Genomic DNA, 13,368 nt, shown 5'->3' on the forward strand with positions numbered 1-13,368 from the left:
CCAGAGTATGGGCCAGTGGGTTTATGTGGAGATGGATACCAGACTAGATGGGCCAGAGCTTGTATCCAACAGAGCATCAGGTGGAAGACTGGCTGAGATGGACCAATGGTCTTTCTAGGAGGGTGTTAGCACAGTAACCATTTTGCTGTCTAACATCAGGCCAGAAAGCAGGGACGCCTTCCATGCATCCCCCCACTCCCGCTGAGGGCACATTACAACACAGGACAAGAGGCTATTATATATCATGCTTTTAATACAAACTTAAAAAAATCTGGAACAATAGAAACTGTACAGATTTGATCAACTTTTTGTTTTGTTTTTAACTAAATCTCTAGACACGCCAATGTCCCGTTCCAAAATATTGCACAACATTCTGAATACAAAACTCTGATTGTATTCCTCCTTCGCTAAAGAAAAAAAACAGCAACCCCCTGATCCCCCTCTCAGTAGACCCCTTCTCATAAAACAAACAGAACAAACATAGGAACCTTTTACATTAAGAAACATACATAATTCTGTCCTCTTTGTGTTCACACATTTTCTCTCTCTGTCTCCAAGATCATACAGTTGTTGATTCTCTCTTCACAAGGGGTTAGGGAGGGGGAAAGAGGGAGCTGGGGGATGGAGAAAGGAATTTTCACTGCTTTTTTTTTTTTAAAGTTTTTTTTCCTGAAAAAATATTTTTTCTCTCCTCTTAAGAAAAAATCTCAAAGAAAAAATTACATTTTTTTACGTTAGAAATATACATATATTATATATACCTCTTACATTTTACAAATGTAGCAAATTATTCAATACAAACGGACATCAACAAAAAACACAAACCCATAAAAAATAAAAGTTAAAAAAAAAAACTCTCTTGCTCTCTTTTCCTAAGAAACCAGGTTAATTAGTGCAGGTTTTAAAAAATAAAATCGAAGCTGAACGCCTAAATCCAAGACTAGACCAAAAAAGGCCATTAGTTTAATTGCCACCAGTGCTAGAGAAACGCTTCTGAAGCACACTTTTTTTCCTTTAAGATACAAAGAGGTTGGTCCCCTCCCCTTTCCCTCCTCATCTTTGCGACACTATTTTTAAAGCAGTTACAATACGTGTAAGCAGGTTAAAGCAGCGTCAAAGCTTCACACACATAGCAGGTGGCTGGTGATGTTCCATCTCTCCCCTCCCCTCCCATGCCATTAGAGGGTGCACAATCCCACCCAGGCAGTGACTCATGGCAGCATTTTGCAGAAGGATGAGAGGGGTGGAAACAACAAAGGAAACTGGGTTGGGAAGCCAGCCGGTCCCCTGAGGTGCGGAGAGTTATTCAGTCCAGTGCAGTAGTCTGGCAGTCTACAGGACACTCAAAGGGGGGAGAACTGGATGGCAGTGGTAAAGTTGGTGGGAAAGAGGATCAGCTAAACAGATCCCCAGAGTCTCATTCTAGTTTTTCCATCTTCAACCCCGCAGGTTTCACACATCATGCTAGGATAGACTGCTTAGTAGTAGATGCCCTCGTCTCCCACCCACCCAGCAGTTGGGTCACAGTCAATAAGTGGCAAGCAGCCTGTTTTGGGAAATAGTGTGTTGGGATTCAAGCCAATCAGAAAAGCAATCTTCCCATTAATGCAATAGTGAGGGGGATTTAGAAAAAAGCCCTCTGCTGAGACCAGGGTGGTGTCAGTTGTGGCAGGGCAATCCCCTTAACCCAAATAAGGTTCATTCACAACATACACACAAAGACATGAGGGCTGGAGTGTCATCAACTTGGTTTTTTGGGGGCGGGGAGAAATGGGAGTTCAAAGCCTCCCTCCACCGATAGACAGTGAAGTCTTGGAAAAATAAACTGGATCTTATCCCTTAATTACAGAAATGCTCAAGGGGAGTCTCAGAAGAAGCTCCAGAGACAGGTTTAGTTAAAAATAAACATGGGAGACAGCAAAGATGGAAATGATTGTTTAAAGAAAAAAAAAAAAGAATGCCCCAAAGCTAGATGTCTCTTCACTTGCTTCCTAGCCCAAAGCTGACACCCCAGGAGGCAGTCTTCCCACCTAGAGTCCCCAATCCCAGGTAGCCCTTGGGGTTCTAGGTTGTCCCACCTGGGAGGAAGAGGGATCCCCACACACCATGGAGGCAGGCTATGGAATGGCAATATGCAGAAGCAGCCTATCAAAGGCCGCTACTGTCCTACTCCCTCCCTTACTCCAGCGTTTTCTACTTGGGGCGGGGGGAGAGAAGGGAGAAACTAGGAAGCAGCTTTAGGATTCCTAGCTCTTTGTTACTCCCAATAACAAGGAGGGGACAACTATTCATCTAGGTCCTGGAACATCAGTTTCTTCTCTCCATACCATCAGTCATTTCAAAGTATTAGTCCTATTCTGCAGCGCGCCTCCTCTAGACTGTGTCTCTCTGGTTGGATCAATCAGTTAACACCAGGGGCCGAGTACAAACCCACCTGGGCATTCCCCTCTGTACTATGTCACCTGCCCCCTCCTACCCTTCCAGAAGGAAAGCAAAAGGGGTTTGGTCACACTTTATTATATTTTTTTAATAAAAGAAAACAGGAAGTGACGGCCCTCAAGCTATCAATCAGGAAAGCAGCCTGGGCGATGCAACCCCCTGCTCTCCCCAGAAAGCTGCGCGGCCTCTTCAAAAGAAGGAAACCCTTCCCCCCCACTGAGCCAAAGGTAGCTGAGAGTAAATGAACTCAAAACATTTGGAGACTGCTCCAAAGGAACATCAGTGGATGCCACCTACATTGGAGGGGAAGAAAAGCACGTAAGAATGTGAGAGGCAGCATATCTAACCATGTCCCCTGAAAGAGAAGTGCAATAATAAGGACCAATACTTCCTCCCTTTAAACAGCAGTGGGTGCACCCACTGCAGTGCTTGTGTAGAACAGCAACCCTATCGAACGGACACTGGCTCTGACCAACTTGAAAAGACCAGCTCAGACAAGATCCTTTGTGCAGGAGGGTGGGGGTAGGAATCATAAATGAACTCACTGGTATAACACAGTGCTGTTCTTCTCCAGCATTCACCTCTGGATGAAAGTGCAGAGAGGGAAGACCGCAGGAAGCAGCCGTTTCATAAAAGTGCTCCAACTTAACCGCCTGGCAAGGGAAAGGAGGCTGGGGGAAGCTTATTTCAAATCAGAGGCTGGCATCAACTGTGGCAGTTTTGAAGGGTTTTGGATGACAAGGTCATAGCAGTCTAAAGCAGGCAGGGTAAGGGGAACTCGGTACACTCACCCAGTCTGTTTCCCGGGGGAGGAGAGGAACTGACTAATCATGGAAAGAAGCAAGCCCCCCCCCCCCTTCTCTGGGAAGCATGCAGTGAAATTGTGCACCTCTAGACTGGCACTGAAAACCAAACGAATACCCCCGGCCCTCTCAGCAAGGCAGCCTAGCACCCAGGAATATGGGAATGCCCAGAACAGGCCATCTCTACACCAAAGAACAAGGTACTAAAGCCCAGCTCTGAGGAGGAAGTTGGGAGACAGGAAGATAAAGTGACCTATGTTTCCACCATTTCTGGACCAAACAAACCCATTACAGGAGTAAAAAAGTGGGTAGGAAAAAGCACGGGGATTGAGTTAAAAAACAATTCAGTGCTTCAGGAGCGCTGCCCGGCACAGCACAACGACTCCGGGGGTGTCTCTCTTTCCAAGAAGCTATATTTATAAGATTTCAAATTTTTGTATATTTCTATTTTTCATTTTTCTTCTCTCTCTTTTTTTTTTTAATTCTTGTTTTCCCCAAATACTCTCCTTCCTCCTGGTCAGTTGGCCAGGACGACAGGCTGGAACGACTGGCTGGGATACTGCATGGCATTCAGGTTGTAGCTGAGTCCTTCCACAAAGGGAGACTTCTCCAGAAAGAGGCTGTTGCTGCTGCCGCTGAAGACCTGAGCCACGTCAAAGCCGCTGCCACCGCTGGTGCTACTGCTGAACTGGGAGGCCGGCGGGATGCTGCCGCCCTGATTCTCGTTGGTGACACCCTCAAAGAAGAGGCCGCTGGCTCCGGACGATCCGCCATTGTAAACAAACTCCTTGGCATTGGGGGAGAGCTGCGACTGAGGAGCTTGACTCCCCCCGCCCCCGACGAAGTTCAGAGAATGCATAGAGAGGGAGAGGCCCTTGTGCTTCAGCAGGTTGTTGGTGGGTGACCTGGCCATTCTTTGCTGCTGCTGTTGAGCTCCGGCTCCCCCACCACCACCACCCTTCTTCATCTTGGTAGAACCAAACTTTGTGGCGGCAAACGTGGCAGTGGTAAAGGTGATGGGCTGGGCAGAGCGGGGGATGAAGGTGGGGCTGGGTGACTGGCCAAAGGATGGCGATGGTGAGTTGGACAGGGAGTTGTCCTGGCTACCAATGGGGACAAACACTTGGGCATCAGGGTTGAAGCTGCTCTTGATCTCCTTGTCCAGCTCAGCTGCACTGCAGCCCTCACTGTCATCCAGATACAGGACCTTGACGGACCCTTTCTCACCAATCTGGTAGGAGACCTCAGAAGGATCGATCCAGACGCTCAGTTCTTCAGGCACATTGGCCCGCACATCCTCTACGGCCAGTCCACTCCGCTTGGCTGCCAGTTCCACCACCGGATCCACCGTTTCCCCGATGTGGACGCAGCGATAGCCAGAACCCTTCAGAGGCTTTTCCGGGTACCAGTGGCCCTCATACTTCTTCTTCAGCAGGCGTTCTAGCTCTTCACCAAACAGGTCTGCCCGCCTCCGGGGAAGCTTGTTATACAGGTACGAGATGATGAAGTTCAGAGCAACTTTGATCTCCAGATGCATACTCCCTTCACAGCAAGCAAGTCAGGGCAGTGTATTGAAAGAGACAAACAACATACACAAGATTTGGCTCCAAGCAATCCTAGAAAAGAAAGAAGAAAAACAGATGGATGAAGAGAACGTGGCAACTTTAATATTGTTGCGGCAAACAGCTTAGTATATTTAAAAAGGATTAGACATTTCTACAAATAGCATTTGCAATGACACTTCCTAGAATAAAAGCTACATAAATGTGATCAATCCTTATGCTACATGACATAAATGGATTGCTAGAGGCGGTCAGGAAGAAATTCTGCCCTACTAAATGGAATGAGTACTACGTTGAACTGTGTGTACACGATGCCGTTTTCTCAAGTTATCCAACACTGATCACCAATGGAGACAGGATACCAAACTAACCAGACAAACAGGTTTTTTTGGTACAGTGGTTAATATGTATTTTAATACATCTCTTTTTACTTCAACTCTTATTTATTTCCTTTCACCTCATGTGCCTCTGATTTAAAAAAATTACATCAAGGCAGAATCACGAGAGTCTTTCCACATCCTGAGTGGAGATCAACTCCTTAACTCTGTATGGCAACACCAGCCTCTCTGCTGAGGAACAGCAACAACACTCAGTTGGAAGGCAGTGGCTGCTGGTGGTTTTTGGAGATTTGCACTCTCTGGTCCTGCTGGCTCAAGGATGAGAGAGTGGAGGTGAGGGTATGATGATAGTGAGGCACTAACTGCCTGCCCAGTTTTACTATCTCCTCGAAGTGGACAATTCATCTGACATTCAGATACTCACCTGCCCCGACAGAGGATTTGTCTAGCTAAATCAAGCTAAAAAGCTTCATGTCTCAGTTTAATCCAGATCAATAAATAGTGTGGGGTGTGCACACTACATACATTGCTGGACACCTGTCGTGCATAGTTCCCAGCCCGGTTATTATTCCAGCAGAATAAGGGTGTATGGGGAGTATTGTAGGCCCACACAGCTTAACTCACTTGCCAAAACAGAACTAATCCTCCTTCCCTCCCTGATGAGGTCGTTACTGAAAGCATGAAAACCCACGAAAGCAGAGTGTGAAACCACAACACTAACTCTCTAACGTAGACAGATTAACGAACAGAGTCTTTTTCCAGGTACCAACACACTCTCTAGCTGGGTCATTTCCTCAAAGAAAAGAGATGGGAGGGAAAGGACAGAGAATCTTACAGACTTTTTAAAAAAGAAGCATACCACTATCAACTCCTGCTCCATTCAGCAGGGAAGCGGCACATCCAGTTTTTAATTGATAGCTTAGTCAGAGGCAAGTCAGCTCTCCACTACCCTGGGCTCTGCTCAAACAAACATGCACACACCACATTCATCCACATTGGCAAAATAGGCTTAAGGGGTGCTCTCAAGCCTTCAGCCCAAGCATTTAGGTTGCAGGCCAAATGGATTTCTCTCTTTTTTTTGGTGTGGAGCACAGAGTTAAGTAAGCCAGCATTCCCCTGCAGAACTAGAAACCCAGACTACTCTGGTCTAGATCAAGAGAAGCAGAAAGGGAAACTGATTAGGGCTAGTTTACCTGTCTTGGTTGAGTGGATGGCAGGGAGTAAATATGCAGCATTAATGGTGACATGCACAATTTGTTTTTAAATGAAGACGGAGTTATGACAAAAATGACAGTACAAATTCTAAATTAAAAAGATATTATATTGGTAACTTATGTTCAGGGAGGTTTATATCCAGGAGTACAACAACAGGCAGCTGGAGCTGTAAATACCTCAAAATCAGCTAGCAGAAGAAACTACAAAGTTCTAGAAATAAACCCCTTCAGGTTTAGCCTCACGTGGAAGTAAGTGAGTAGAGGCAGTGAGTGACTGCTGAGAGTCGAAAAGGCACCGCCAGCCTTTGGAGCTTGGATTTCAGGAGTTACTGGACCATGAGAAGTTCTGTCAGGTCACTTGGAACTCACATAAGTTAAAATAAAATAGAAACATGCCAAGAAGAACTGAACAAAGCAGCTTTCTGAAAGGCCAACGAGGACAGGTCATTCTCAGGCTGGTGTGTAGGTGGGACTCAATAGCTTGGGTTGGAGGCTTTAAATGATTTTCAGAGGAAAGCAGAATCAGTGGGCCTGCAGAATACATGCTGAAATGATCACAGAGGCCTAATCAGCCCATGTTATGCCAAGTAGACTGCATAAAACCAACTTCTGTTACTATGACCTAAAAAAAAAAAAGCACCTGGCCTGGTTCACTGGAATCCTAGCAAGATTGGATGTTAGTGGGATGACACCTCTGGGTCACAATTCTGATCCAGATCAGTGCATTAGGGAACAAAAGTTAAGTGGGGTGATATAAGAAAATCTTGGTTTTCAAATTTCAACAACTGTTGTATTCAAGAGAGTTCCAAAAAAGAGAGACAATGACAGTATAAAAATACAAGCAACCTGAAAAGCTGTATTCAAGAAAGGTCCCTTTAACAGAACAAGGACAGGAGGTAATAAAGAGTTTTCTTGAAAAGAGAATCGATATAGTGATCTTTAACAGAAATTGCCAACAGCCTTAGTGGTCCCTAGCAACCACAGGCAAACTGGAATTGACAGATGGGATCAATCAGTGGTCCATTTAGTCTAGTATTACTTCTCTGACAGTGACCAGCATCAGATGTTTTAGAAGAAGGTAAGGGGGGAGGGAAAAAAAATCCAAACACTCTAGGGACTTGATTTATTATCATCCCCAAAACAGCACAAAGCCTCAGTGCTTCTCAGCAGTCCTGCATCTTCACCAACAAATCAGCACAGTACTTCCGTGGGAGGCAAGGAGGAGGAGTAAAATGCAGCAACCAATTTCAGTATCAAGCTTGCAGAGAGGAGTTATAAAAATGGAGTACTTTTTCTTTTTTTTAAAATGGAGAATACTCGGAGTGTGGCGTCTGTGGCTTCAATTTAAAAAAAGCAATTAACCAAACAACAGCAGGCACCAAGACAGCTACATACAACAGGCCTTGGCAGCTGCCTTCAAATGTAAGAGAGGGTTCCAAATGAGCAACAGTCACCATTTATTCCCCACATTGTTAACACAATAAAATGTATTCCATTAGGATCCGTTAATCCCAGGATTGCCAATACAAGAACCCATATGGCGGAGCTGATTACTAGTTTTAAACTATAAAATAGTTGCAGCTGAATCTGCACATCTGCAGTGAAAAAATATATTTTCTTTTACACACCTAGGGAGCTTTTGGGAGGGGTGGGGGGGAAGCAAAGGTCTTGAAGCTGATGACCAAGGTAGAAAGTGTCATAGCATGTTTTGCAAATAAGGTCAGTCACAGGAAAATGTATATATTTCCCCCATTTGCATATATTTGCTGGACAAATATTTTATTGTGGAAGGAAGACTGGGGGAGGAGGGCAAGAAAAAAAAAAAGAAAAGAAAAGAGGATGAATGTTTCATCACATAACCTTGCAGAAATGCAGGAGCTCTGGAGATCAACCCTCTCTCTCTCTCTGTTTTAACAGAGCACAGATTTTAAAGAAAATGGGCAAAATGACTGTACACATTAGACGAGAGTGCACACTTTAAACATCCCCATTCCTCTCGGTTATGAGGACATTAGGAAGTGACCTTGTAAAACAAGTTCCAATCTGAAACAAGATCTATTTTTTAAAACCCATAAAGAGCAATTATCCCTCTGAAAACAGGTCTGTGATTCTGCCCCCTCATTAAGCGCACACAGTGACATTTCAAAGGGCTTAAAAAAAATTAAATCAAGGCCAGGATGATAGTACATAACCTTCTATCTATGTTACTTTGCAGGCCACACCCTACCAAAACAACAGCCTTGTCTCTAACCATCCTCACTCACCGCCACCCACAGACTGTGAGAGGCAATCCAATTATTTTCTATCTTTAAACTATTTTAAGGCACATAACATAACCTCCAAAATAAAGAGAGAGAGAAATATTTTTAAACACTCAGCCACCCCTGCAGACTGCGTGCATGGGGAGGAATAGGCCCTATGGACACACATTCTAGACGCCAAGATAGTAGATTTTTGCTATCTCCTCTTCCCCTTATAAACACTATCAAAACCACTGTCCTGTGTGTGTGTGGTGATGGTGAGTGTTGAACAGAGGACACGCCCCTCCCAAGCCCCATCGTATGCAAAATATATATACATTCCTCTCTCAGCTGGGAGTCCAGCTCCCCCACCCCACTTTATGCACAGCAGCCAAGGCTTATAGAGGATGATGCATTTCCAATAACCCAGCCAAGGAAATTTCTACAAATACTCGGAGTCCACCTCCCCCACCTTACTATATCTAACACACAGGAACCTGGGAGTTGCAGTCCTTCACCCTCCACTTCTCCAGTCCCTCATCTGAGCCAAGGCGAGTGACCTACTTTGTCCCTGAACTACATTTCCCAAAATGCCTTTCGACAACCCTGGCCAAAGAACCCGCGCCTGCTCAGAGGAGCAGTGTAGAAAATTTTCCATGGCACATGCGCTCTTAGTGCTCTCAACCCTCCCAGCCAATTGCCCAATGCAAGAAACACACCCCATGTACCGTGTCATCGGGAATTGCTGGGTATTTTTAGGGGTCTAAGCGAGCTCTTGCCTTTCGGGTGGGGGGAGGGCTATTTACTCTTCACCACCCCATACACACCCCGGAAGGCCCCCACAAGTATTAGCAAACATCCCCTTGGTTGGGGGCTAGGAGTGAGACTCCGAAGTGGGGTACTGGAGAGCTCTTTGATGGTATTATGACAATTGCCTTTAAAGACTTAAGGCCACACCTGTACCCCCACCCCCAAAAAAGCCACCCAGCTTACTCCCTTCTTCCCACATTGTCTCCTCACCTCCTTTACTTATGTATCCCTGTCCCACAGTAAGGGTGACCAGAGGTCCTAATATCAGAGGTTTTGTCTTGTACAGGCAACTATACACTCTCCTCCCCCCTAACTAGCAAAAAGAGTGTCCTGATTTTTCACACCTGCAATCTGGTCACTACCCACAGCTGCCTCGCTGTTGGGGGGAAGAGATCAGCCACCAAATCAATAGATCCCAAACAAGGCCCCAGGAAGAGGCCTAGCAACTGGGTGGCAGGGAGGAGGAGAGACACGGGGTGATTCCCCCCGAAGCAAGGACATTTCTCTGCTTCAAAATGTATTCGGGAACGGGGTGCGTGCAAGAAGGGAAACCCTAATAACCCTCCCTGGGGGAAGGGTGCTTAGGCCTCGCCTGACCTTTACTTCTGCCGAATATATAGCAAATGACCCCTCTTGTTCTCCCGGGGAGAAGGGGGCCCAGGCCAGAGACCTGGCTTTGTTACAGCCTTCCAGACTAGACACTAGCCCCCATCGCCCTGAGCGTACAGATCTTTCGGCCTGGTCCTTTGTTGGGGACTCCCCCCCCCGCAGCATAAACATCCTTAGTCCCTCTTAGAGTTGGGCAAAGAGGGAACAGATCGGACCCGATATCCCCGGCCCCAACAATAGGGGATCCTCCCCCACAGATTCTCCTCAAAAGGAAAAGAAATGATTCAACCCGCTAAGGGCACTGGGATTTTATTTCTCGGTCTTATCTCTCCCTCCCCCGTAATCTTCCCGGTCCGCGGTGGAAGGGCCGTTCCTGCGCTAGACCACCCTCCGTTGGCCTTCAGGACCCCGTCCCAGGCCGGGGAGGGGGGCGACAGAGCGTCAAACAGCAGCGTCGCTTGGCCAGACCGCAATGCCTGTGGTCAGCAGCGCTGAAGGGAGCGAGCCCCGCCAGGGAGCAGCCCCCTCCCGCCCCCTCCTTGCTCCCTTTTGGCCAAGGGCAGCTGCTTCCACAAAGGGGGAGCGGACCCAGCCTCCGCCCCCCCCCCCTCCGGTTCTTTTTCAGCTATCAAATAGGTGCCCTGTCCCCAGCCCCAAACCGCAGGCTCATTTTTCTTTACGGGCTGTCTCTGGACCTTTCATTTTTAAATCCCCTCGTCAGAAGAATAACAAAAGCCAGAACAAAATGGTGAACTCGGCGTCACAACCCGAAGGACGGTCACCCCCCCCCCCCACATTGCAAATAAAGATCCCACCTCCCCCAAGAAGCCACCAGCACCAGAAACGCTTTAAAGGATGAAAACGACGGGGGGAGGCCACCAAAGCTGATGTCCTACAAAGGGGGAGCCCCCCCCCCACGCAAGCCAAGGCCAGATTTTCCCCCAGCCGCCCCGCATGCTGCACAGTGGGAAGGGGCAGGGTGGAAACTGACGCGGGGGGGGGGTTTCTCCTCGGGGAGCCGCCGCTGTCGGCTCCGATGGAGGCTGAGCGCAGCGAGGGGGCAGGCGAGCCAGCCGCAGTCAGGCAGCGGGGCTGGGGGAAGAGACGGGTCCCAGGCCGGGGGGTGGGGTGGGTGGGTGTGTGTGTCAAACAGCAGGTGTACGGGGGGAGGCAGGGCCGCTCTGTGCCCCCCCCACCCCCTGATCGCCAGGGAGCGCCCCCGCCCCACTTACTTCGTCCTCGGCTGCAACGCGGACGGGCGGCTCCTTTCTCCTGCCAGGGGTGGGTGTTGCTGGAGGGTTTCTCGGGAGGTTTCTTTTTTCCTCTCTTTTTTACGGGGTGCGGTTGGGGTGGGTGGGTGACTCCCCCCCCTGCTATGGCCTGGGTGGGAGGGGTTGTTTGGGGCGCCCCCTGGCTAGTTTTTTCCCCCCCCCTCCTCTCCCTCGGCTGGGATCCGGAGCCTCCCTCGCCCTGGCCCAAAGTGAGCAAAGTAAATGAAAAGTTTCACCCTTAGCAACCCTGCGCAAGGATCTCCTCTTCCACACCCAGCGTGACGCGTCCTGCAAAGGACAAGGGGGTGGGGGAGAAGGGAGAGCCGGAACTACTTCCCCAAACCCTCGCTGGAAATTAACCCTTTTGTCCATGCTCATCCCCGGCCCTTAGCCGCCGTGCGCCTTCTCCGGCAGGGAGTCTCTGCGCGGATCGCCCCGGGGCTGTAGTCTCTGTGTGTGTGTGTGTGTCCTTTTCTCTCCCCTGCTCCAGGTTGTGACTTCCCTAAAGGTTGGAGCTTCTCTCCTCCCCTCCCCGCTTTCCCTGTCGTGGTCTGTTCATGGTGTATCACTTATGGCTAGGCAGCTATGCGAGAGGACAGATCTGCAAACCAGGGGCAGCTGCGCTGGCTGTTTTTGCAGCTTGTGCAGTGGTTTGTCACGCTGTGGCGTATGCACTGGTTTAAGAGAGAGGAGAAAGGGGCACGGAGGGATTTGGAAGGGATCAAATGGCCAGGCTGGATTGACCTGAGATTTTCCCAAGCTTCTTATCGCTTCAGGACTTGGGACAGAGCAAGAGCATCAAAAGGGAGGGAAAAACCGACAAGGTTTTTCTTTTATCCCACATGCATCATTATCTGACGTCTCCCAACAGCAGCTACAGCGAACGGTGTTAATGGGGTTTGTGTGTGTTTTAAAGGGCAGCTAATCATCGTAGACATCCATCTCTTTGATGGAGAGCGAGGACCCGCTTCAAAAATGACCTCAAAGCAGAAGAAAGGCTCTTTGAAGAAACGCATACCCACTCCGAAAGAAACGAGTAAAACCCAGGATACACTCTCAGCATCAGCTCTGTTCAGTGAAAAGGGTAAAAAAACAACCCTCTTTTCAAAGGTCGTTGATAGAAATTCCCTAGCCTGATCGTTTCACAGCCTCCTGCTGTGCAGAAAAGCAAAGCAAAGCAAAGCTCTCCCAGCAGCGGAGAGAAGATAGATGCGTTACAATGATTTCCCCCACGCTGCTCCACAGAAACCCCATTATCCAGTCGCCTCCTGAGCCTGCCGCAGCAGATCTCCCCACGCGTGCCGGGGCTGCTGACCGGCTCGCTGAGGAGTGGGACACGCGTGGGTGCCCACCGGCTGTTTGGGCAGGCAGACGGGGCGAGCGGAGGCCGCCCCCACGCTCATAAGGAGGGGGCGTAGGAGCGGTGGGTGACACCTCGAGGCCAGACGAATGCAGGCTGCACGAGCAGCACCGCCCCACGCGCTTGTGCATGCGTGTGCGCACACCCCTCTCGCCCAGACCCAGTGTGATCATCATCGCCCCCCCTCCCAGGGGAGACCCCCGCACCGCGCCCGAGTTGACTGGCATTCGCCGGGGCGCGTAGCCCGCGCGAGCGCGTGTTCGGATCGGGAGCGAGGGAGGGTGGGTCTGCAACGCGCCGCCCCTTCCCCTCGCTTCATTTCACAGCGCTGGCCGCACTGAGGCAAGGGCCTGCAGCCAGCAGCCTCATTGGCGCAGCGTCACACCTCCTGCTAGGGCAGCAGCTCCTCCCGCCCGGCCCCGCGAGCCAGGGATGTGACTTTAACTGTCCCCTGGGACGCATTTCCCTCCTCTCAGCCTCTGGCTGCAACGCCCAGCTCAGGGACTATTTTTTCGCCAACGCGCTTGCGCATTGACTTCATCATCACCAGTTCAGGCGCAGGCATTGACACACTACGAGCAACCCGCAAGGTACAAGAGCGGAGACTGTGCTAAAAATAACAGCGGCGTGTTAGCAACAGCCTCCCCATTGGCTGGCAAGGTTAGGCGGAGCCTCCGGATTGGTCTGTTGCGTCAACCAGTCAGCTGAAGGGGGCGTGTGCG

General features: G+C 49.3%; 1 protein-coding gene across 1 annotated transcript; it reads right to left on the reverse strand.

Annotated features, from left to right (window-relative positions):
* Positions 1-233: 233 nt before the first annotated feature.
* Positions 234-11,508, reverse strand: TOB2 (transducer of ERBB2, 2). The gene is made up of 2 exons (XM_073327191.1): positions 11,248-11,508; positions 234-4,858 (listed from the first exon to the last, which is right to left on the reverse strand). Exon 2 carries the CDS (start codon positions 4,777-4,779, stop codon positions 3,760-3,762), a length of 1,020 nt encoding a protein of 339 aa, XP_073183292.1. The 5' UTR covers positions 4,780-4,858; positions 11,248-11,508; the 3' UTR covers positions 234-3,759.
* Positions 11,509-13,368: the final 1,860 nt, after the last annotated feature.

Source organism: Lepidochelys kempii, chromosome 1, assembly GCF_965140265.1.
Source record: "Lepidochelys kempii isolate rLepKem1 chromosome 1, rLepKem1.hap2, whole genome shotgun sequence".
NCBI classification, from domain to species: domain Eukaryota; kingdom Metazoa; phylum Chordata; order Testudines; family Cheloniidae; genus Lepidochelys; species Lepidochelys kempii.